Consider the following 26854-nt stretch of genomic DNA (forward strand, 5'->3'; position numbering starts at 1 on the left):
ATCCCTTCTAGAGAGAGAGATCTAGAAGCATAAATGAGATTTTTCATTTTAAACATCCATGCCTATCCTCATCAAGACTGTTCTGAAATTAAGCCAGTTGCTAGGGAATGAAAAGAACTGCCAGCTGGTGCTCAGGATATGTTAAAGAAGTGGACTGGCACTCCAGAGAATCTGCTCACAATTTTCCCCAAATTTGTCAGTCTAGTTCTGTGCCAAGTTATGACATAACATATCAAAGCATTAGTTTGGTGGGTACTATATTTAACAAGTAGGGTAAGGAAAAGCATTTTTACTTGTGACAAGTTTGTTATATAAAATACAGATTTGTCCAGAGATCCTAAACCCAGGTAGCCAGGAAGACAGAGTTTTCCTGCACATCCAAATAGAGGAAGAGACACACTAGGAGTGTGATCCAACAGGGGCCTCAGCTTCCTGACCACACAACAAGCTATAAAGTTCCTTGAAGTATGTACTCTACCTCTTTTCTAAGAGCTGCTCAACTGTGCCAACACTTATCATGACAAGAAGAGCATGAAGCCAACGCAGTAACATAAAGGAAAGTCTGGCTCCTGTAGGGTCCTTTCTTCTCTTGTACCATCCAGGACTGTCTTGCTTTCAGACAAGAGTCATAGTGTGCAAATTCCTTCAATCTGAGTCTCTGCAACAGACCCAGGACTCCGGAGCAGAAAGACAAGAGCAGATAAGCTTCACCAGAACTGCCTGTCACTCTTGGATACGATTCTCAGCATAACAAAGATTTTTAAATACCACACACATTCAGTTCTCCTCATGCTGGCCTTATAGTGCCAAGAGAGGATTCTGCTGGACTGAACTCTGCACCTGCAAATCTCTCCAGAGCTGTAGACACTGACCAGACAGCCTTCTCCAGGGCATGAGCCTTACCTAATGCAAGAATACCATGCTATACAAGAAGAAACAGTAGAAGAATGAAACACAACTGTTATAAGAAACTGCTCCCTAAAGAAACCTCACCCATTTTCCTGAGAAACAGAGAAAGTACATCTACAACAGCTTCTGCCATCAAAGATCTCAGTCTCCAATCCTTTAACCTCAGCCACCTCCTTTAACCCAACGAATTTAGCAAGCCTTGAGAGACTGTTAGGGTGTCAGAGTGAACAAGCCTAGTACTGTACTGTGAGCACAGATCAACAGGCAACTCAAACTGAGCTTTTCCCTGTGCACTTGCAGCGAACTCTTTTCTGAATTAAGATTTGCATACTCCCCCGTCACTGCAAAAAAAGATTTATATTCACAAGTTTCTACAGAGCAGCTGTCAAACAGATGACTAGGAGAAAATGAAGGGTTTTTTTTTAATTGAACTTAAGGGGTTGTGGGCTGAGGAGGGGGGAGAAGGAATAAGAGTCCCTGTACAGAAGCCAAAATTTTAAAGTGATCTCTGAGACAAGACCAGGCTGACTAGGAAGCTCTCCAGCTCACAAAACCTGAAAGAGTAACAGTACAAACACCAGCTACATTTGCAAAAGTGGGAGAGGAAAACAGCAGAAGCAATGACAGAAATCTAACTCAAGGGACTTCATTTCCTATTGCTACAACTGGTAAGTTTTCAGATCCAGATAGGAAAGTCTGGCCAATATTTTTGATTAATAAATAAACCTGAGAAATATAGTGTTTAACCATTGGCACTGTTGGGTTTCAGTTCTGACCAGGTGTTTCCCATCCCTCTGAGACACCCAAGTTCATTCTTTTAATTCTATTCAAGGCAAGAAGTGACAGGCAGCAGTGTTCTCACAGAGGCTGTGAAGTATTTTTGGTACATGTTCAAAAAAAGCCACCTGACAAACTACTCTAAACATGGAAGGAAGGGCAAGAGGTTTGTTTGCTTTTTGTATCATTTTTACTTTTAAGTGATCTGATTACTGTAGACAAACTAGGAAACAACAAGGGATGTAGTCTGCTACTTATTGTACCATTTAGGAGAGTTAGTTATAAACACAGCACCCAGTAGTGCTAGATACCAGCAGAAGCTATACTATGACAGGTTAGCTTCAGTGTACTTAAATATTCCTGTAGCTAAATAACTGCTTTTATTGCAAGATTGCATCTATGCAAAACCATCAATAACCCTCTCAACACACACAAAAATCCTGTTTGCAGAACAAACCCCACTTCTCAGACAAAACCTATTTAAAAGAGAAAAACAGAGGAAGATCTAAATTTTTCCCAAACTGGGTGCACAATTTGCAAATGAGAAGGGAATCTTATCTGAAAGGCAAAAATGAAGTACCTTTACCCTTTAATTCTTGACCTGCTTAGCCATTTTTCAGCCTCTGCATTCCTATACCATTTTCATATGCTCCTGGTCTGTATTAATCAAAGCTAATAACTTCTCCACCTCTCTAGGAGACAGCATTGGTCTTCTTGAATTTTGCTACTTATTCAATGCTCCTTCCCTTCCCCAGAGCCCTCCCGTCCCACCCCACCCCGCTTTAAACATAGAAGAGTTTGACACATGTTAAGCATTCAATCCTGAAAGTGAGAGCCGCAGCACTCTGTGTGGTATCGAGTTTAATTACACATTTCCACCACGCCCATGATGAGCAGATCAGCCCACTGGGAAGTGCTGTTAAATGACCTATGGTTATCAGAGTTCAGATTAATAACACCCTTAACTTTGCTCTTCTTAACACTGTATACTGTGCTTTGGTAAGACAAGTAACTGTCATTTTCTCTAGGTTCTTCCTTTAATTTCTCTCTCTTTGCAGGGATTTAAGAATTACTGCAACAGTCAAAAAGTACTGACAACAGCATATCACTTAAAGATACAAAGAAAGGAGATTTCAGAAAATAACCTCCAACTCCAGTAAGTAATCTTACCACATTGCAAACATTTTCCTCACTCCAGTTTTGGAAAAGGAAGAGGATATTTCTGTAATTCTGGCCACAATTTCTACAAACAGAACCACACACCACAGACTTTAACAGTGAACAATTCAGTCTATGCCAACACTAGCAGGTAGCATGGCTCAGGCTGAAGCAGATCTGCAATAGGAACAGATGGTGCTGAGGACTTGACATCAAACCAGATACGTTTCTAGTGCTGTTCTCTTCAGATCTGCTCTTACTCTGCTGCCGTGGACTGAGTGTCCAATAGGAGCTGGACTGTATCTTGATTCAGCTTCATTCAGGAGCAATTGGAATTTTCTACAATGTGAACCAGAGCATGGCAAATAGCGACAAGCAGTTGCTGCACTGACTACATCCTTTTTGATAGACCTCTTCCTCAAAAACTTGCTTGAAAATCGCTCTGAATTGCCCCATTAGTGATACTTCTGTTGAGACTAAACAAAAAAATTATTTTTAAAACATTAAATAAATAAATAAATAAATAAATAAAGCAGCAGTGGCATCTTTTTTCAACCTGTCAAGTCAAAACTAACAATTCTTCAGCTCAAAGTGCAAGCCTACTTATGCAACACTCTCACTTCTAAACTCACTCCTACAGCAGGGATTTAAAAATTCATAGAACTGCAAGCAGAAAAAGATGGCATCCTGATAGAAAAAATACTCTTAAGTAGTGGCATTTTCCCACTGACAGACATTATAACTTGTTATATCACCCTGTTAAAATACATTGGTGTTTGCTCAATCTCCTACACAACTTGGAAAGGTAATTCATGAATATGGTTATTTTTCCAAAATCAATATAATTTGACACTATCAGTTTGCAAATCAGGTAAAGCAAAAGCTTTGCAGACAGTTGTAGCAATTTAGATTTCCAGAAACAAAAAAAACCTCTCCTCAAACCATACCAACAAAAAACTAATTCCATTCATGCTTAAAGTGAAAGCGGTAACATGTATTCAGCAGTCAGGAAAATACATCACATTTCCCTTTTTCTAGCCACCTCCCCATCCCCGCCCCCTTCAGAGACAGAAAGGACCTTCATCTCTGCAAAGCACTAAATGTGAACAACCTAGAGAAGAGAATCTAACACCAGTCTGATTAAATTGACAGACAGCCAAGAAAGTAAGTCTGTCCCAGAAAATTATTTAAAATGCAATTAAAATGAATTATGTCAAGTAACTTCTCCCAAAGGAGAAAGAAATAATGTTTGGGTTTTTTTAGGTATGTTTGTATACATATGCACTCAGCAAGTTTCACAATTTTACAAATCCACTTAACACAATTTGTTTGTAGCTTGCAAGGACAAAACAAACGACCACCTCTGACAACAGGAGAGATGGCTTTGGACACTTTCATCCAACAGTATTTAGAGATTAGGTCAGTTATGAGATGTGTCAACTAGCAGCTCTTTAAAGCTTAATATTCTCTCATATGCACAAGGCAAGCCCAGCTGGAGAGACTACATTCCAACAGCATCAGATAAAGAACTATTCTCTGCTTTGTTGACAATCAAAAGAGCCTGAGGCCTTTCAGCAGAATTGTTCCTTTGGTTCCAGAGGAAGAACCTGTTCTAGTGTTCCTCAGTCTCTTCTACTTGAAGGCCTGATAAATCTGCTGCTGTGCCAAACAGCAAAGTCTCCTTCACAAAGTTGATTCACTGTGTTCCTGTGCACAGACTTCCTTTGCCTGTTTTTTCACGGCTTAAGTTTCTCACTGCAGAACACCTACCAAGGAGTCTGGGAACACTGCTTTTCTCATCTGTCAGAAGCATCAGACAGTTCGGTTCACTGAAAAAGTAACCCCATCCTCGCTAGTGAAGTTTGCCATCTTAACCCAACTGGCTGCTACAGTTAGATTGTGTTCACCCTCAAGCTTTTTCAGATCCTTTGTAGTTGTAGACAGGTGTGTGCTGCTGGATCACCCAGTTAGAGCTACTGCTGAGCTGCATGCACTATGTACAGCCTCTCTACACAAATGCATGTTGCAATCATTTCAGGCAGTTCAGAATCTTACAAAACTACTATTGGCATGTTCTGCATATGAAATTATGAAAGATACTAAACTGAAGAACAAATAAGGAAAGAAAAGACATTTAAGAAATGCATGCAGGATTTTGATTCATCCTTTTCCTTCACATTAACACTTCAGATATACAAAACTGAAATAGAACAAGCCTTTCTTAATGTCATTATCCCTAAAAATTAGGGATTTTTATAGTCTGATCTTATCAACACAACAAAGGAAAAAGCACACACCACCACGGACAAAGCAAGTCAGAAGGCTACAAGATACAGTTACCTCTCCCAAAATAGGAGCCTTATGTTTTGCTATTAAAAAAAAAAGGGTGTAGACTCCCAAGCAATCAGATCTTTCATTTCTGTCCTGTGGTTTTCTAACCTTTGGTCACACTAAGGTGAAGCAACACAATTCTGCAGGTGAGCTCTGGCAAATTTTTACAGCCCTACTCATAAAACACACCAAGTTTACTCCTAAAATTAGGTCTATGTTAGAAAGGCAGAGATTTCACTTGAAGTTAGACTGCTTCCACCTTCTTCCCTCACCCCACCTGGTCCCAAGGCATTCACTACACACATGTTGCCTACACACATTCAGGACATCGACACTTACCTGAAACAGCATCATAGAACTGCTCTTCACTGAGGATGCTGAGAGGCGGAGATCCCTTAACCAGAGACTGCTCTAGTTCATGGTGCTCAGTAGCGAGTGTCTCTAATGCTTCTGACAAGATCTTGTTTTTCTCCTGCTCATGCTCCAGTTTCAAATTCCTCACCTATAAGTAGATACATGTATGAATAAAATCTCATCTCTCTGAAGAATGTGTAGCTGGAAGCTATTCAGAAAATAGACTCTAATGAATAAATAACTAGCAAACAGCTGGAACTGAAACCACATGGATTAATGAGAATATTACAGTACTTGTATGATGACAATAAGGGTGTTAGTCAGCATTTTTAGTAGCTGAAAAATCTGACACGTAAGATCTGACAGTATCAATCACAATTCTGTAAGTGAATTCAAGCCAGATAACTATACCCTAAAACTGAGGGGAAATGTTTACAGCTCTACTTGGATGACCTTAACTAAGGAGTCAGTGATCGGTTTCTACACGCACCAAGCTCCTTCTACTAGTCTGCTCCAATTTAGGCCAAGCAGCATCATCTAAATTGAATTACAGAGCAAATGTGAATGCCAGCTACAAATAACTACAACTGAACTACGAGCTGAAAACATTTAACCCTGAAGATTACAGAAGCAGGTTAAGAAAGAGATTCCTCTGATAACTGACTTAACATTGATATAAACGGCCCTCCCTTTGAGCTCCCCGAACAGTTTACCAAGGAGCCAGAAGTTTACAAAAAGAGAAACCCAGCCACCAGACAGTGGACCTTTTGTAAAACCCACACATGCAATGGGCTCCAGGGCAGATGATGTTATCCATGTTTTGAGTTCAGTACTAGTAATGGGAAAGCAACATGTCCTTCCTATTTCCTTTTTTTTTTTTTTTTTTTTTGCTGGTGCCTCCCTGCCTTTTGTGTCTGCCAGCAGAGGTGAAAGGGCTGTGACTGAAGGCTCAGAAATGGCCACTTCTCCCAGCCCAACAAGGCTTCAGTGTGCTACCTCTCCTTCAGTCCCTAAACCATCGAGTCTTTCCCTTTCTCCCTTCCAGTGCCTTTTTCAAAGCATCCCCAACCCCTGCCTTGTCCTCTAGTTTACTCTCAAAGGTCAGTTTACAACACTAATTCCCCCTCCACTAAGAACATGCAAGGACATGACAATTAATCTCTTGGAACAGTTACAGGGACAACTTACACATATACCAACATTACCTTTTTGAATCTAATTTAAGAACTGTTCGTATGTCCTCTCTGGTTACACTTTACATTAAAGCTTTACTTTGGAGGCTTCAGCCCCCGCAGTTAAAACCACTTCTCAAACAGTGGATTCAGAGCTGAGCACAAAAGGAGTTAGTAAGGAGATATTAAAAGAGATTTGCCACTTCCAGAAAAGAGCTTCTATGCTGGTGGAAACATATCCTCTAGAGAAAGATTTATAGAAGAAATTTTCACCCTCTCAGTTGTGCCAAATACGAAATCAGCTGTTTTGGCTGCCAGGCTCTGAGTATAAGGGGGGAATCCAATTAAATGATAATTAAAAGAGTATAAAATTGGGTTGCTAATTGAAAGCAGAAAAACCAGTAAGTCACTTACTGTCTAATAGTTTTACTCTGAACAAAATGAAAAAAGTCTGGACTAGTTACTGTCACTTTCATTTAAAGTTCACTCTGACAGTACCAATGAAGCCAATTACTGCAATGTTTCATACAAATCAGACATGCCATTGCAAAAGATCTGTTATTAGGCAGTTTCTGCTAAATACATTTGGTATGCTGTCAAACAGTTATGGAACCACCAGCTTAGGGAAACAGCATCAGTATTTTGCTCTCCTGATACAGGGAGGATAGAGGACTGAAAATAAAATGGTACTTTTCATTCTTATTAAATAGCAAAGTAAAATCAGTTATGAAAATGCTATTTGCAATAATACTGTATTTGTAGGATTGAATTAGATGCCATTATGCTATAATGCTTTGGTAAGTGATTTAAATCTTTATCCAAAACTTACAGCAAATTGAAGGAAAATTGAAATAATCTAAAAACCTGGACCCTTTCAGCATCCTTTAGTCACAGTTGTGTGACTAAAGAAGCAACAACACACACAGGCCTAAGACCACACCTGCTCCAAAAAAGTATTTTCTTGACCTTAAGGTTCCTCTGTCCTATCATAATGTAGGGCTATTTAGAATTGCAGAAGGTGTACTACAAATAAATTCCCCTTTTTTAACATCAATTTCCAGCTTTACAGTAAGGCTCACTTTTCTGTGTGCTCCCAGACCTCCTCGTTGCCAGGCACTTACTAGTACAGCAATTATACATCAGTAGGCAACAAAAACCCAAACTTTTCATATGTTCCATAAGCAATAGGGTGCTAGCCAGAAGCCAAGGAATAAAGAAAACCCACCTAATTTTATTGCTTGCAATTGTTGGGATGTTCATTCATAACTGAATAAACTGGATTTAAAGCAACCTTAATCAATATCTAGGGGCTTGAGATGGAAAGTTATAGCATAGCATTTTTTCACCAGTATGGAGGTTATGGCATGGACACACACATTCAGACAGAGTGCAGAGATTGCCCTACCAATCTCTACAGCCTGGCACCTCTACATTAGTCATTCCTTGAGGGCCGTTGTCAGGAAACACTGCAACAACACCACATCCTTAAGCACCAAAACAGTTTCACAGCATCAACATGAGAATGAAAAAAGATTTAAAAAATGGTTCTACTACCCTTATTTTATTGATTGTGCCTGTAGAGAAGCAATGCTGGGAGAGATAAAACTGGCACAACCCTGATGTACTCAACAACACAGGAGAAAGAACCTTGCTTGAAGTGAGCAGGTTTTTTTTTAAACACCAAGCAGCTTTAAGAGACACTTCCATTTTGTCAATAATAAAAGTCAAAGTGATGAAGTTCACCTCCTAAAACCTATTTGCAGTAAATTGAATGTAAAGGGATGATGCTGTTTTGTTTTCTCAGAATCACACACACTCTCTTCCCAGTTTAACCTGAAACACTGCAGGCAGATTGGTGCTGCTTTCAGAGCATAAGTTTATTGAATAATGTAATTGACCAACTGAGCGATAGGTTTTCCCAAAATGTAAGCAGCAGATTGCCATTCTGCATAATTTTGCCATGCTCTATTTCTCATTCACAAGACATGGTCAATGAACAGGATTCTGATGTGAATTAGTCCCTCTACCTTGCTACTCCACCAACCACTTTTGGAGATGGCATTTCAGCTTTATCCCTTTTGCAGAAGCTGTTTCTTTCCCATTGTGTCTTTCTTCAGCGGCCCAAGACAAAAACATCTGCAAGATTACAGAAGGAACTTCCAGACTAGTTTTAAAATTTGTTATTAACACAAAAAGTGTAGGATTCATGTAATAAGAAGGAAGAAGAGCATAAAACAAAGTTGAGAAGCATTTCAGTCTATTAAACCGGATGCAGAGAGGCCAGTATTCTTCAGCGAAGTATCACCTGATTTTGTGAAGTTGCATCAGCTGAATACTAAATCATTTTATGAACTGACAGAAATATTCATGTAATGCAGTAAATATCACACCAAAATGATGCAGATACCTGTGTACACACAGTTCTGGAAATCCAGTCTGAGCAAGAGGAAGTATTGGAATAATCATTTTAATGACAGCCTGAGTAAGGCACAGCTTGTAATACAGCCATGGTTTCCGTACCTTTCATGGTGGTGCCTGAGCTGAGAGACAGATGGCAAATCTTACTGGGTTCAGCTCCTCATCTTCCAACCATAGAATGGCTGCCACCATTAGACCCCTGTCACTGGTGCCCACAATGCCTGTGCCACCAGCAGCATTATCAGCTTTCCCCTGAGCCTTACACAGAAAGTGGCACTGAGTGCTCAAGTGAACCCAGCATGAGGCCAGCTGAGTTCCGAACGCCCAACTGGCCAGGCCTCCTACCTTACCCCTGTCAGGAGCTGTTCTGAACAACAGCAAATAGTTATCAATAAAGCTGGGCTTGTGCTCACACTGTTAGACAAGGACACTTTAGATCAGTCCTGCTTCCATCTCCAAAGAGAATGGTATTACAGTCAAACTTCAGATTTCCTGTTTCTGATGAAAGCTATCTACCCTTGTCTCACAGAAGCAAACAATCACTCCATCATTATCCTTACAGCTATAGACACAGCTATAACCTCAGACTGAAGTCTTGGTGGTTCTCTGTCAGTGTATCTAGGTCAGTGCAACAATCCACTCTTCAAAACATACTTCTCCAGCTGAAGATGTTTGATATCCACGGTCTGGTAACTAGTTTCACTTTTGGTTTAATTGAATAGAAATCTGCTTCCAACAGCTTCTTATATAACGTTCCTGTAAACACTACAGTAAAATTTGCTGCTGTAAACTCCACATTGTAAGTTTAAATGGTAGAAGTGAGTTATTTTAGCAATCAAACTGCTCTTTCTTTTGTTAAAGGAAAGTAACAAACTATTTGCAGATACTCCTATTGCCGTTCCATGTTATCTGAAATCCTGCTAAGCACAAGAGCATGGTTTAAAAGTTAATTTCTTCATTGCATACTACTGGCAGAAACTTCATGTGCTTATTCCAAAATATCAAAAAGCTTATCTGTGTGTAACATACACCAGTCTCACTCTGCTCTGTACCCTCAGTCTTACTTAGGTAGGTGGGAGACCAGTAACAAGCACCCAACCACTCTTTTTTTATTCCTTTTTTTTTTTTAAAGGGTAAAGTCTTGAACTATATCAGCACAGCCTGTGACCAAGGCCTCTCTGTCCATCCTGAAGACATCTTAGTACAATACACAAAATACTTGCTTTGTTTGGCGCTGGATGCCTTTAATTTAAATTAATGCACAACAACAGTGGCACTTCTGTGGGGTAGGAAAGGATCACACCACTCTATGCTCAGCTAATAAATGATCATCTCAGCAACATGCTACTGCAGCTGCAAAAAAGCACTAAACCAAACATACAGCGAGCAAGGCATAAAACAAATACAGACACCTCAATAATATGCAGTGCTACATGCTTTCAACATTAGAACAGTAAATTAAAAGACAGCATACCTTAGATCCTACTTCTCCTGGACTGAGAGAGAAAAGACAGACTTCACAACACCGCAGTGTAATTTGGCTGAATTTTATTTTCAGGCACTCAACTTCAGTGCTAGGAGCAACTGCCCAAAACACACAGACTTCAGAGTTGTGCTGAAAGGAAGTACCTCCTCTTTCACACAGAAACCATGAGGGGATCTGAAGGCGGACTCTGCTGGAATGTCAGAACACTGTGTACCAACCCTGCTCTGCAGTAAGCTGAGCACGGGAGAGCTGCCCGTGACACCGCCTCACCAACGGCTCTGATGCCTCAGAAGGGAGGGTTTGCTTTTCAAAATGAATGGCCTTGTCCGACTGCCACAGAAATTCCATCCCCCCCAAAATGTCATTTCTAATGGGATATTTTCCACAAAGCACAGAAATGAGGTGCAAGTTCTCAGCTGGAAGGCAGGGGCTAGTCTAACACCTGGTTGGAAATTAACACATAACCAAGGAATTAGAAAAACACTGCTATAGTAGAACCGGCATTTTTATGTGAACATCTTCTGATGCTTTCTGTAATAAAGTAAAGCAAATCAAACCTGCCATTTGTTTCGCACTACATCTATTCATCTGAAGCTGATAGTTTCCAGGGCCAGCTACTCCAACAGGACATACTATACTGAAAGACAGAACTTACAGAGCACTGCAGTGTAACACATTACACTACAGAAAACTCGTCACAGAAAGCACTGAGAATCCAAAATGAGAACTCTGTCCCTTCTGTGATTTTCATAACAAATGAAAACCCCTACCAAAAATATGAGGCAAAGAGTGGAAACCTCAACCTCGATGCAGAGTTTGATATTTACAGTTTGTCTATTCTAACAAGCACAGCTGTAATTTTGCTGTTGGTACAATATAGTCCCTATTGCTAGTGCCTTCTTGCATAAGCCAGTCTTTTGTGATGTCCAGTTTGAACTAGTGCTGAGTAAATCTATTAATGTAGAATGAGAAATAAAAAGTTTTATAAAGAGCCAGGCCCGCCTCCATGTCTTGAACAAAGGTAGAAACATAAAGACTGAGTATTTTCCTTGAGGTGTATCTGTTTAGAAATGGAACAGTTCTATATATTTTGCTAGCTAACTTCAAAGTATGCTACTGCAGCACTAGTTCTACAGGACAGACTTCTAAGAAAAGTGCTATTAAGACTTTCTGCTGCCTGGAATAGTACCAAATTGCTGCTTAAGCTGCTACTGAAGTGAAAACTGAAACCAGTTGTTCTCAAGGAGAACTCACTCCAAAAGTTCTCATAGTTTTAATTATAATTGAACTTCAGTACAGGATGCTTCCCAGAAAGAAAACAAATTTTAGAAAAGGATTGATTTTTACCTCTTCTCATGGGACTTAACTCCCACTAAGCACACATTAGTATATGATACGAATATGTATAATTATGCTTTTCTCTTAATCTTCCACCCCAAAAAGCAGGAACAGTTCTAGTTTCAGAACGTTGCTTTGCAAGTATGCCTCAGGTGTTTGAGGCACTAGATAAAAGAATGAGTGACTTACGAATACTCCTATGGCACATCAAAAAACTGCAAGTGTGACAGCACACATTAAAGTAACAACAAAGTGTTCCCAAACAGATGCAATCAATTTCATGAAGACATCCCCAGATTCCTAAAGCATGTAAATATTTTACACAAACCTTTCAGAGTTCTGATCTGTTTATACACAAGCCCTTCTACAAAGAACCTCTTGCTGACTCACTACTCCCCAGCACCATCAAGCACAAGGGACTTGTGACAAATGTCTGCTATGCAAACATATGTTAAAGTCTTGCATCCTAACTCTTCATTTGCTGGAGTAAACCAGCTCCTGTAAACTTCATCACAGCCTCTTTTTTTCCCCCCTGGCTTTTACCAGGGAACAGAGGACTGATCCGAAATAGGTCATGATTTACTTCAGCCATTACTTCTTGCTCAGGTTTTCCCCCTCTCCGTGCCATAAGCCTGTCAGTTACCCAGCTTCAGAGATCTATCTCACCTAAACCCAGCATAGTTAGAAAGTGAAAGTGACTTAAACTACCGCTACTGCAACTACTGAAAAGCAAAACAAGATGTGATCACTTAATCGAGGAGGTAAGCTGAGCTCACTGGCGATAGGCAAATGGTTATTTACTGTATCACAAGACAGCATCAGTCTTCATCTCCAAAGTCCAGCCAGCTGACTCTACAGCATCAGAGTACCACATCTTACTGAGATCATCATATTCAAAAGAGAAAACACACTTGGAGGCAAACATAACAGCTGGCTTGCTTTCAGACCCATATACAGAAAACATCACCAATACAGTTTCTTTTTGTACAAAGGCTGAAAGACCCACATACACACAACCAAACCCCATACATACCAATTTAAAGTCCTGGTAATCTGTTCTCTTACATCCCAACCCAAAGTCTATAGAGGAAAGCAAAGACTTTGTAGAACAAGTCATACGACTGCCTCAGTCATTCCCCAGATGAACACAAGAGTTCATTGTTAATCAACCACGAACATTCGCATCAAAGTTCAAGAAGACGAGTTTAGCAGGGCTGATTTGGAACTGTTACATTTCATTCTTCTGAGCACAGAATTGTAGTATCTCCCTATATTTGATTTATTAATATAATTAAATTCTGCTAATGAAGGAAAGGATAAGATATGATCATAAAACTTAGAAAAATACAGCAGAAGCAGCAGTAGAATCAAAAGCCATTCTATCCCCACAGAAGGAACTCTTACTTTGGCAGGATCACGTCAACTCAGGCAGACATCTAGGTTGTAAGAGAACTGATATTCAAGAGAAAAGCCGGAGATGCTGAGAGCACGCAGCAGCCTTCTCCCAGCGTACATGTCTAATATAAAAATTCATCATTCAAGACTGCTGGGAATAACAGTTTCTGAACTAGCCACATGCTAGGGACAAGGACTGTTTGCCTCCCACCTTTCCCTCCTAAGACACTAACACTTCCTCCTCAACACGGACCTTGCTGCCTTCCTTCCCCTCTCCCGTTTCCACATTTGGCTATGTCAAAGTCTGTTTATTCAGAGGCTGCTGAAGCACTGCAATTTTAACCAGTGGAGAATGTCGCAGTTCCCAGCCAGGAACCTGTCTAAGAGCACATGAGCAAACTGCAGAGACTAATTGCTGATTGCAGATTAGAAGGCTGGTTTTGGCTTAAAATCTTGGATTTGAGCTTTTCTATCAGAGAAACTGTTTCTTCAAAGTGTTTCTGCACAGTCAAGACCTAAAAAAGCTCTTTCTGGCTTGTTTCTAAAGTGAGAATCAATGGCAATTCCAAGTCTTCCTCTCAAATGTATTTGTTTTTCCCATTTTACTTGAACAATTTAACTGTAATCTGATAAATGTCATGAGGTCTACTTAGGTTTGAGAGCTGCAGAAGTTGCCAGTCTCCAGAGCCCATTCTGTTCCTACTTGAGTTCCAGTACTATAATACTGATTAGTCAAATATCAGGACTTCAAAGAAAAAGCCTTCTGATTCTGTCATTTTCTGTGAAGTATTGTTTCTATTCTGAGTAATGCTGAAATTAAATATTGCTGCTATTCACTCTTGCCGATACTAATGCCAAAACAAGCTGGGAGTCAATGACATCTGCAGCAATGCACGCATTTGGGAAGCACTCTTTGAGCTGCAGACCTACAGGATTACCAGAGAAAAACCACACCCCAAGGATATTTCGCTGCCCCAGTGAGTTTATGTTCTCAGAGGCATATGCCACAAGTAACTTTCCTCAAACTAAAGGCCCCATTGAAGCTGATCTATCATCCTGATGCCAACAGAACCAGAACACCACACTGCTGTGTGCTTTCAATCCGGTAGAGACAATCTTTTGTCTTCTCCTTTTGAGGGAGTGGACATCTTTGAAGTTTGCTAGTCTCACAGAGAGACCAGATTTTAAGATGTAAGGGCTCTTAAGAATGCATACAGGAAACATTTTCTTTTTATTCTTAAGGACTGTTTTGAAAATAGATCTTAAGGCAGTTTTGATCTAACTACTTCCCTTAAGCATTCTTCCGTATACACCACTGATTACTTTGATCAACCCCTTTGTAATCTCTCCCCCACACTTCTTCCCAACTGGATTATGGCAAATGCATGTAATGTTTTCTCTTTTGAAGCAAATGTCATGTTTTTGCCATGTTTTTGTTGGCTCTTACTAGCTTACTAGTGCCGCTGGACTCAGTTGTTGACTCAGTGAAAACAGCTTCCTATTAAAAAAAATTAACACTTCTGAAGCTGGCTGTCTGTTGTACAAGCTCTGCATTGGGAATCTTGTTAATTATTCATCATTCATTAAGTCCAACGGACAGGTTTTTTAAGAAGAAATTCCAAAACAAACAGGCATGCCTGTACAGTTGTTCTGCATTTCTGAAAAACTCAGATGTCTCACTTGCCAGTTTTTATTTCATTTTGGATACCAACCAACTTGAAGTGAAAAAATGTTACATAGGCCACAAATCAACAGTGAGTTTTACAATGCAATGCTGGAGTTCTTATCTCCAAATAAAATCCACCTTGGAAAGCATTCTTTGCTGTTTCTGCTATAGTCCAGAAGATGTTCTTCCCACATTTCCAATATTAAAGAATCAGACTTCAAAGACCAATACAGATGCAAAAATCCCACTTCTATTTCAGATTTTAGAAGACTTGGAGCATTAAGAAGATTGCCCCTTCTTAGGGACGATTTTTGTCTGAGACACTGTTTTTGTCCTTACTCCTAAGCAGGCAACAGCCAGCAGACTTCAGCCAGGCCCTGAGTAGGTTAATAAGACATTTCCTGAAATTAGAGTAAGTCATGCAGACATTTGTCCAGCAGTTACAGCAGACAGATAAATATGATCTGGAGTACGGAAATTCAGCGCAGAACTAGATAATCCAAATGTTCTCATTAGTGGAACAGATCCTTTCTACTTATGAATGATCTCAAACACTTTTGCCCTTATGTGATCGAGACTTTATACTGTTGTTGTGTTTGAGTTTTTAAAAATTTTTTCAAGAACATTGCAGCAAAGTTATTTACTGTTAAGTCTTCTATTTACTACTCTCCTATATGGAATCCAGAAGCATCTATAGTTCAGAGGAAGAAGTGACCCCAGATTAAACTTCTAAATTCTCCCCACTACAAGCTGAAACAGAATCTGACAGTCTAGAATGACATATAATTTTTTAGATTCATTAAATTGCATGTGTAAACAAAGACAATAGTAGAAAAGCACTGACCACATATCATCAGCTGATCTTGGGCACATGGTTCCTTGAAATTTTCTAACACTACTGTACTGGACTGCCCCTTAAGTATTAGTACGTCGAATGATTGTTCAAACTAGAGAAGAGGGGGCTCAGGGCAAATCTCATCTATATACATACCTGAAGGGAGGATGAGAAAACAGCTGAAGCCTGGCTCCTTCTCAGTAGTGCCCAGTGGCAGGAGATTAAAAAAAGGAGCACAAATTGAAAGGCAGGAAATCCTCTCTGATTATCAAAATGTCTTCTTTTCACTGTGGTGGTGACAGAGCACTGACACAGGCTGCCCACAGAGGTTATAGTGCCTTTATCCATCTGGACATGGTCCTAAGCAAGCAGCTCCAAGTGGCCTTGACTGAGCAGCAAGGGTGGACCAGAGGACCTCCAGAGGTCCCTTCCAACCTCAACCACTTCCACTTTGTTCTTCTGTGAAATCAGGGTTTAGGCCTTAGTCCAAAATGTCGCTTCAGAGGTGGAGGAGATTCAGGTCAGACAAAACTAGATTTCTGCTATCCATAGGCACAGATGCCTGCTGTCTAAGGTTTCCAGCTGTCTGAAACAGCCAACTCATTTTAACCTCAATTTGATTTGTCTGACCTTGCAGCAAGGTGTTTCACTGGAAAACCACACGATCCAATTTGGATGCATAGCACAGGACACATCCACAATTAATAATCTTGGCATTTCCAGAAAGGTACAAATTACTGACAAACATGGATTACCACATTACCTAGAGGAGGTATACTACTGTCTTGACAACTCAAGATTTGCCCTCACCACAACGATCAGAGCCTTGTTTATGGGTGTCCCATTAGTTTATGTCTAATAAACTTGGGGAAAACCATCAAGTTCCTGCAGATGCTTTTCTGCTGCTGTAGCCCTGCACTAGACCTGGAGGCTGATACTCTGACCATTTACACTGAATATTTCCAGACAAGATTAGAGTACTTTTGTTCTCTCTACCCCTTCTCTCACCATAGTTTTTGACTCAAAAAAAAGGGATGTGCAATAGCATCACTATTATATTTCAAGACTAACAAGAGAGCTGTACTTCTGTTTAAAGGTCATATAAAGGTTAAACATATTTGAACAAGATTTTGTTGTGGAAGCTGTGTAGGTTTGGCGACATAAAGCTCTTTGAAGCAGATGAAAAAGTTTGCAGTCTACTTCTATGTTGAAAAGTACCCCTACATTATGAAGGTACACTGCAGACCCCCTTCAAATAGGCATGCTCTAAAGCCACTCTCAAGGTCTCCTAGCACACCTACGGATCCAAGAGTTATTGCATTAATGTCCACATTTTAACATTAATAATGTAACCCTGACAAGCACGAGAGGAGGGAAAACAAATCTGTTCAAAAACACTGAATCCATTTACCTTACAAACAGCTTAACATGAAACTATGCAAGCAAGGTAAGCACATCGCAGGTGTCACTCCCAAAGACAAGATGTTCAGATGAGGGCTGTGCTTAGAAAGCCAGGCATCATCTTTATACAGGACTCATCAGGATGTTCACAACAAATGGATACATTCTATTTGTAAGAGGAGCTCTACCTTACCATTTATTTGCAGTAACATCCAGTTCACTATAAATGGAGCATAATTTGTTTTGTGTGTGCTAATCAACCAACCTGGAGGGCATAGGCCTGTATTTCCCATTTATACATAACACTGAAAGCATTTATTATTAAAGTGTATTATTGCTGCATTTCAAGGAGAGTGACATTAAGAACAACACAAGCAATGTAGAGAAGGAGTTTACTAACATTCCTTGATGAACAGGCACGGCATGTACCTTCAAGGAAAACTTCAACACCAGTGATTTATTTTCAGGGTGTAAATGCTTTCTAAACACAGTCCATTTACCAATTCTAGTGATATTGACAGTGACTCAGCAGCTAGCATTATACTAAGGCATTTCATCAGTGGACAGCAGAGCAAGCAGAGATAACACACTTCTGAACACTAATATTAAAACAAATAAAGCTTTTAAAGTCACTGGCTTTCTAGGGGGGTGGGGAGAGGGAGGCCAACAAGTACACATTTGGACACAAGATAAAAAAAAACAGACAAGAGGTCAAATTCCACAATTGCTTACCCTGATTATAAAAATGGTATCAGCTCTAATAAGTCAGAATTAAAAAAAAAAAGTGCAAAAAGCAGTTCTGGTTGAAATACCAGAACCGTGACCTGGTGAAGTTTAGGTTAAAAACAAAAAACACAATGGACAACACACCCCCCTCCCCCATAAACACTAATACTGTCTAAATGAAAATCATCCCTTTTTTTTTACTTCATAGCTGGAAGACCCCTGTATTTCATGGAACCAAAGTGACTAAAATAAGCCAACTAAAAAAAAATGAGAAAGAACATCAGAAAAGTAAGTTCAGACTCAGTCAATCTCCTTTATTCAAGGAAAGGCTACACATAGACAGCTTATTAGCCCAGAAGGCAAGAGATCTGGCATCGCTGATATTTAAGGAAACCAATAAAACTAAAATATACTAAAATCTCACTACATGACAAATTTAAGATGATGGAACAACTGTTAAGTGACACAAAGCCTTAAGTTACTTACGCTGCCCAGAAACACTGCTTTTAAAACAGCTTCACACAAAATACGTGCATAATAGAGTAAAATGTTCTGTCTCCCCCAAAAGCATATGTTAATAACCAGTACTAGATAGACTACATGAAATTTGTTTTTCATATGTGTAGAAATCATTTTTTTTAATTATTACTCTCATAAAATAGCTTTTATTTGACTTACATAGAACAAGAGGCCTTATTTTCTTATATATTAATTTTTCATAAATCAAGTTTCAAGAAAGAGAGGTCAAGAAGAAAGATACATCTTCAGAGAATTACTAAATGCCTGTCACCACAGTTATCCAGTTTGGTGTTCTGATGTTTTATGCAGATGAGACACAAAACCAGACCACTCAGCCAGATTGTGACTGCAGTCAATTAACTAACACACTTTCAAGTAAAATCCCAGCAAAGTTAACAGGTATGGTTCAGCCTTTTGGGTTTTTTTTGGGCTTAATTTTTTTCCTGAACTGTTACCAGTCCTTAGCTGATAATACACTGGCTGGCTGGGAGCAAACAAGTTTTAGAACTCTGCACTTCAACCATTCTTCCCAAACACATCAGGTACAAATTAAACCAGAACATGGAAAACAAGCTGATCAGTTTTACATGTCATGATACATCACAATGACATCAGAAGAATGGAAGTGTACACCCTTCTCACTCCAGTTTGTTTTCTAAGCAGGAGAAGAAAACAAACAATATTTTCATAGCATTAAGTAGTGAAAACACTTAGAGAAAATATCCATCTTATACATTTCTTTTTCTGTTTGTCTCCATTAGCTGGGAGACAAGGGCATAGAGACAAGACATTAATAGATAACAGAATTCCTAATTCATATTTGAGAAGCTTACTCTATCAAGAACTATTCCATTAAACTTGATTGCTGCTCAGTTTTTTCCCCCGGCAGCCTCAGCTAAGACTGTTTTCTCAGCATTAAAAATTAAGTACTCAAACAAGTGGTACACAAGACCTTAGAAGTAAACCTCGGGGCAGGAGCTGCAGAAGCACATTAAGGAGGAGTCTCATTTCAAACCAGTATGTTTTTACACTGTGTTTCCCCAGAGGCCCATGAATGGATTCCAAGTTAGTTTACACAAGGCTGCTTAACAACAACCGCCAACAAAAAACACATATACGGGCCAAGCATTAACCCACTGTGGAAAGTGCAAGAACAGCTTAGCAGTGGGCTTCCAGCTGGGCTACAAAGTGAGTAGCAGGGAATGCCTTCAGACAAGCTGTCTGACCAGCTACCACGCAGGCTCTTTGAGCTACAGGTCAGCAAGAGCCTCTGTGTCACTACAAGTCAGTGTGTCACTTTGTACACTTCAAAGTAACCTCCTTCCTTGGAGGTGGTGATATGTTGTATCGGCAATCTTGAAGAAAACAAACAAATAAGAAAACAAAAAACCCCTCAAAACCACCAAAAATATCTCCAGAGTTGGGACCCTGCAGTACTAGAAAGACCAGAAGCACCTGTCTTTTACCCTATAGAAACATCTGTGCATCCTTCTGTGAGCCAGAACCATCTTTCACCCAGAAGCCTTTCCAATACAGCACTTGCCCAAGGATCTTACCAACTGCTTCAAAACCTATCAAATGCTTCAAAAAAAGCACTCTGTCAACACACATAATACTCTTTCATAAAAGAACAGCAGTAATATTTACTTATCTTTCCCCTGAATGGAGACTCAGTATTTCTTATTTTAAAAAGCTTCTGTCTAAGGCTGCTGCTTAGCTTCACTTCCCACTCTGGTGACCTATTGAATCTTGGCTGCTCTAGGGAAATCTCAGAAAAAAAGAAGTTGTGCTCTTTAACTCCACTACCTCTGAAATACTTTGGACTTGCTAAACTCCGGGCTCTACTGGTAAGGACATTGTCTTCACAGATCTGTAGGTGGCTTTATACCTGCAAGACTGCAGTACAGTCTTTCTTTAGTGGTAGAAAATAATGCTTTCAGAGGAAGAACACTATGCCATCCACAAATATCTCACTATCAGGTTACTCGAACTTTAATACCTTCACTACAGAGCTTTAGCCCAGATGAAAGATGTGCATATACAGAACACAAAGATTAGTATAGCACAAATCATCAAAGAACTGTCAACATTCTAGCAGGTGAAAAAACCAAATGACTTTCCTGTCAGTAGCTCTGTTCTCTTATACACCCTGCCTATACAGCATTCCCCAACATTTTATATCCTATGCTCCTTGCATAAGGGAAAAATAAAATTCTTTACTAGGGAGCCGATCTGAGCATAGAGAACCTTCCAGTGAACTTGTAACCTTCAAACAAGATTCAAGCTGCACTAGGTGTTCCTAGTACACTTCCACTCATTTGGAGGAGAAGGGAAGAAACAGGATCAAGTCAGTTACTGACCAAGAGCCAATCAAGGTTTTCTTTATGTAGGTACACTTCGATTCTCCCAACACCAAACAGCTCTTGCTGTGTTCAGTCCAATCATCAACTGTCTGAAAACTGTTCTCCTTTCCACAAGCACACAACCTGAACAGCATTCCAGTTGTTCAGGGCATTGCCTACAGGCCTTGACACACTGAGGTTTTCCCTCGATCTCTGCTACTTTCAGCAAGAGCTGAACAGAATGGACAACATTAGCTCCTCTGTGCTCCAGTGACTGAAAAGAATAAAAATTTAAAAATAGGGCTGCTACTTGTTTCTAAATACAAAGAGAAAAGACGAGAAAAAGGCACTGGTTTTATCACCTGAGGGAGTATGGACACTATAGTTCTAGGTCTAGTTCAGTAGCCAGACAATACATGATCCCCTTACTAGACCTAACTCAGAAATCTTATCATTAACCTTTTTCTTAGCTTCTCTGATTTTATTTCAGTCCCTCACCCCTCTTCCTCTCTCCCTCCCACACACACCAGAGACTCCCAAGACCTTATAGAGGTTAACGTAGCTGATGATATTGCCAGATGGAAGAAAAGGACTGCTGATGGATGCCAGGACTTCTCTAGCAGATTTGCACAGGGTGCCTTTATCAGCATTTCTCCCTTGACTGCAGATTCTCATCACTGCTCTCCTCACCTGCACCCCCACAAAGAAACAGATAATAAAATTTCTCATTAAGGAGTCATCTGGACATAGCCTACAGGCACCTTCTTCATTCACAATACAGTAAGGTAGGAAGGGGGTTTAAGTGATAACAGCCGTGCTCATACCTGTCTCCCAGAAGGCAAACCAGAAATATATTAAAGACAACTATTTGTATGCCAAAGAGCATGCAAGCATTCACTCACAAGAACACACACAGACACATCTAACATTCAATTACGTTTCCAAGAAATCTGAAATAAACTAAGTCAGTGCACTGAACTTGCAGAGATTGGTATTTACCAGTTGAACTGTGTGCACATTTTTTATTTACAGGATGTACATACAAGAGATAGCACATTACGCCATGGTAAAGATAACTAAGTTCAAGGACTATGACCCACAGTATATTGACATTAAAAAGTTTTTGTAGAAGTGACAAGCTTAATTTGTTATGACAAATTCTTTATAGCTGAAATATACAACTCAGTATTCCTTATCTCATCAGCTAAGGCTTTTCACCAGCTTGTAAACAAGTCCCCTTTTAAAGACAAAAACAAACTGGAAAGAATGACAACAACTGCAAAGGCTGAAGATCAAAGCCACAAACAGACTACAAATGAAACCAGCTTACAACTGCTACACATTCTACACTCATGCAATACGAGCTCTTAATTTACTGTTACATATAACCCTTGATGGTAAAAGCGAAACTTAAGAGTCAAGATACTCATCTACACACTTTACCTAAGCACTGGTTAGTGAAGAAGCAAGGCAAAAAAAGGAAACGCTAATTTCTTTAAATAAATAGGGTTTTTTTATCAATTTCACACCGCTTCAGTACAGGTAGTTCAAGTACTAGAGATGAATTTTAAACTCATTCAGAAAATCTAGCAAACAGAATAGCATGAAAAGAACCTTAAGTTCAACTCCTCCTCCAACTACATAAAATAACTCAGGATGCAAAAACTACTAGAATCAAACCGCTTTGGGAATGTAGGTTCTGATATTTGCTAGAAATAGTCCAAGGCAAATCCTGCTTTGAAACACTACTTACTAACCTTGTGCCAAAGTCACTGCAGAAAACGTTTCAAGTTGTGCAGGCTGGCTCCGACACCAACGCTCCAGTATGTACTCAGATTAAAGCAACCAAGTTACAGTCCCTTTTCCCCTCACATGTTTTAACTATTCGGCAAAAAGTATCTGTGCTCGCATCAGCTTGACAGTGACGGGTTCATCCCAATGTCAAGACGGAAGCAGAGCCACAGAGAGCAGCCCCCAGCCCATCACGAACGCTACATACCGCGGGACGATTCCGGGCAGCACCGTTCCGAGGGAAGCGGCCCCGGCTGCAGCAGCAGCAGCAGCGGCGGCAGCACCTGCCGGGCCGGCACACGCAGCGGGCGGCCCCTTCACCTTGCACCACACGCCGCGGGCTCCGCGGCCGCCCCGGCGCGGCGCAGGGCGGGGCGGGGCGGGGAAGTCGCGGCCGCCCCGCGCAGCCGGGGGCGCGGCTCCGCTCAACGCCGCTCCCGCCGGGCTCCGCCGGGCGCGGGGCGGCGGCGCAGGAGGAGAAGGAGGAGGAGGAAACCAGCCCAGAACGGCGGGGCGGCCACGCCGGCTCCCAGCCCGGCTAAAAATGGCCTGACAGAGCGAGCGCGCCCGCCCCTGCCGCGCCCCCGCCCCGCCGCCGGGCACGGGCGCTGCCCGGCGCTCACCGCCGCGGCGCCCGGGGCGGCCCGCGGGCTGTGCGGGCTCCCGAGCCGTGCGGGGCCGCCCCGCACGGAGTCCCGCCGCAGTGGGTTATTTTTGGAAGCTCCCCCCGCCCCCCGCTCTGCGGCGTCACAGCCGCTCCCGCCGTGCGGAGCGGGGAGGTCACGCCTTTCCCGGCGCGGGGCCCCGCGGCCGCTCGGAGCGTCCCCGCCCCGCCGAGCCCCGCACGGCGGCACCGCGGGGAAGGAGAAGCAGCGGGCAGATGGAGCGATCGGAGATTCATGCACCATTTCTAGCGCAAGTGGAAGACGGCTGAAGCTGGCTGGTTTACTGCTGCGTTAGCAGTTTCATCTGCAGACTGCGCGATTGTGCTACAATTGCCAAAGCACAGTGATAAGTAACAATAAATAAAGTTTCCTCCAGAGAGCCAAAAGTGCATTCACTGTGGTTATCCTTACTGAAGTGAGGAACCTCTCCTCGTAAGTCAAGCAGTAGCTTCTGGTATGCTGACAATTTAAATTAGAGGGAAAAAGAATTCTCCTTAAAGAGGTAAGATAGAAAAGCACCAGGCTTGAGAAAACATTAATTCTAGAGATAACTGGATTTCATGGGACATGCACAATACGACTGCAAGGTTACATACATATATTGCTTTTCAAATACCAACAAAACGACAGTCTTGAAATCAACCCTGAGCAGCAAAAAACCAGGGCCCTGGCTTATAAAGGACAACAAAGCCAAATGGTGTGGCTTTAAGAACAGTAATGGCCAATGAATGTAGCTTCTTGGAAAGCTGCAAGTCTTAGGAAGAGATTATGGCATTTTAAAAAGCCTGCACTATATTTCTGAACTCAGTAGTTTGAAGTTTAAAAATACCAAGAAAAAAAATTCTCCAGGATCACATCTTCTCCCTGTCATGACCGACTGATATCACTAGCTATGGTGGAAAAACAAGTTCACACCTCAGCCTATCCCTCTGTGCCCAAATCTATGTGCTTCCAGATTAAAATAAGGCCCCTATTACACCTACAGAGACTATTCAAGTTCAAGTAAGGTGACATTACAATTTCACCATATGTTTTGCCATACTCCACTCTGGAAAGCTATTTTAGTCTGGCTTGAAGCAAGATGCCAGCACAATTAAGGAATACTAACTAACACTATACACCCACTGTTGTAACAATTTCCCCCTCATCTGCAAATGAAGCTGGCAACTTTAATACCAGACTTTCTTAAGGAAAAAACTCAATGTGAAAAAAAAGCAATGCTTGTTCCACTCTGCTAGAACTTAAGTAAGTCTAAAAGACTCGTGACTGGAAACAAAGGACTTGGAAAGGAATGAAAAAAAACCAAACCTAGACAATGGACCCAGTGTTTGTAGCTCACTGTTAAATAACTGGAAGACAAGCAGCACCAACACAAACCTCATTCTGAAACACAGCTTACTGAGGACAGTAGAGTAAGAGCCTAAGCCAGGGATTATAGTTACCAAAGTATAGGAAGACAAGTTTATTCCATGGTACTAGGGCACTGTCAAGAAGGAAGAAAAATACCACCTCTCCTACTCTAGGAACTAGTGAATTTGACATATATTCCCAAATTGAAGTGTTTGCATTATGTTTAACACTATACAAGATATTTGTTACTGGGAAAGCCAGAAGTTCAACAAATAGCATTTGCACACCCACCAAGCATATGGTCTGAAAAACCAATTCAGAAGCAATATTGTTCAACACTTCAGTTAGCTAGTAAAAACTAAAAAAAAAATCCAAAACCTAATTTTCTCAATATTTTGACCTTCAAATCAGCAAAGTGACAGCTTTATTGAATTCAAGCATTGAGTTTGAACATTGCAAGCAATAGCTTGTAACCAAAATGACTCTTTTCTGAACACCCAAATACTAAGACATCCTTTTACAAATGCATATACCTAGTCTTTCTCTAGAAGAATAAATTTTTGTCCCATTCAGTATGCAAAAGGACAGCTTACCACCAACATTGAGTGGTATGGGTTCGTGTATTTATTTTTGTAACAGGTAAACAGGGAACTAGACAAATATGCTAAGCTGTTAAACCCTTTATAGACCCAAGCAGCACAATACATACCCCTTCTTGCTTTGTGAACAGGTTAAGGCACTCAGCCAGAGCCTCACATGTTTCCTGGGATACTTCAGAGACCACATCAACTTTCTGCAGGAGGGGAGAAGATATTCCTGAAAGCACAAAAATATTAGTAATGTTAGAAGGACATTGTAAATGTCAGGATTCTTGTAATTATTTTTTCCTCTAAGTAATATAGACATAGCGTTCACATGTTACAGGAAGGCTGGTGCATTGCAAGATCTGTGGGAGGGTTTTTTTGCATCCTTTCCCTAGTACTGGCATAAGAGGCACATGAACAGACTGAGTTTCTCTTTCAGCATGGTTTAGAAAGCAGAGGCAGTAAGCCATGGCAGCAGGACACTGGGAAAGGAACTAGCAACAATCTCATTTTAACCACTTTCTAGATTTTAAAGCTTCAGGTGACAGAATTTAAATAAAAAGGATTCTGCACTGGTTTACTATAAATAGAAGTGTAAAATGTAGATGTTTTTTGCCTTCTGCCATGTATTACACAGAAGAGAAAGAGCTTACCACAGTGCTCAGTGCAGGTGAAAATTTAGGTTTGAGAAAAATAGATTGAATTGTAACTACGAGCACACTGGACAATTAAAGGGGAAGGCTTTATTTTCATGGACTCATGCGTAAGTAGTACAGCTTGTCATGTCACATCCTGACCTCTATGACCATCTACAGAAGGAACTGCACGTCTAGAACCAGCAGGAAATCATAACTCAATCAGCTGGTAGAAATGATTGGAGTCAATCTGTGAAGTTTTCTGATGTGCAGCAATTCCTTGGAAATCAAGTAAGTAATTTTCTCAGGAAGCATAGTTGTTGCAATTAAAATAATTGCAACATTTAGTGCCTGCAGACTCCAGGATCAGTTGACACCATTTAGTAACCCAGCTGCTTTGAGCTGATGTCACACCACTGAAGATTAAGAGGTCCATCAGTGATAGTACCTGAGTTTATGTTTCAACTTATACTGCTTATGCAGGACAAGAGACAGTACATTTCCACACACTAATTGTGGTCTCTGAAACCAGAGCTCACCACTGACTCAAACTGGCTCTTCCAGCAGCTGCTAAGAACAGCTAGTGCCTCTAGAAGGAGGGGCAGCACACTGAGTGCAGGAGACATCTTTATTTGTAATATACAAGATGCATAAGTCTCAAATATTCAAATGGCATGCCAAGTCTCTGGACTCAGAATAGCATGTTGAAACAGGGAGAGAATTTTAAATACCAGGTGCCAACATAGCCATTTTTATATTATTCAAACGATTTTAGGGAAAACTCCACACAGAAGGGTTTCCAAGCCAGAAATTTGCATTCTTCTGGAGCCAGAGAATTCAAAAGCTTTAAAAATACCACAACAATGGGAGAACTAGAGCAGTTGTCTCTGCAGCAACCTACAGAAGTTGCACATGATTCCAGACACAGTTCACTGACCTAGCAAGTTACAAACATCCCTTGGAAGGAAAACAGGAACTTATTACTGCTATTGGCCAAGACTA

At 40.8% G+C, this 26854-nt stretch overlaps 1 protein-coding gene across 4 annotated transcripts in view; it reads right to left on the reverse strand.

The window, feature by feature from the left end:
• OSBPL1A (oxysterol binding protein like 1A) overlaps positions 1–26854 on the reverse strand; it is a 77263-nt gene that overhangs the window by 24142 nt on the left and 26267 nt on the right. For 3 of the 4 annotated variants that reach the window (XM_030970451.1, XM_030970432.1, XM_030970442.1), the window contains 2 exons: positions 25343–25449; positions 5515–5677 (listed from right to left, as the gene is read on the reverse strand). In XM_030970451.1, the coding sequence (XP_030826311.1) occupies positions 5515–5677; positions 25343–25449 (270 nt within the window). Of the gene's footprint in view, positions 1–5514; positions 5678–22826; positions 22963–25342; positions 25450–26854 lie in introns of those variants that run through there. The other variant, XM_030970458.1, reaches the window with a different exon arrangement.

This window comes from Camarhynchus parvulus, chromosome 2 (genome assembly GCF_901933205.1).
Source record: "Camarhynchus parvulus chromosome 2, STF_HiC, whole genome shotgun sequence".
Classification (NCBI taxonomy): Eukaryota; Metazoa; Chordata; class Aves; order Passeriformes; family Thraupidae; genus Camarhynchus; species Camarhynchus parvulus.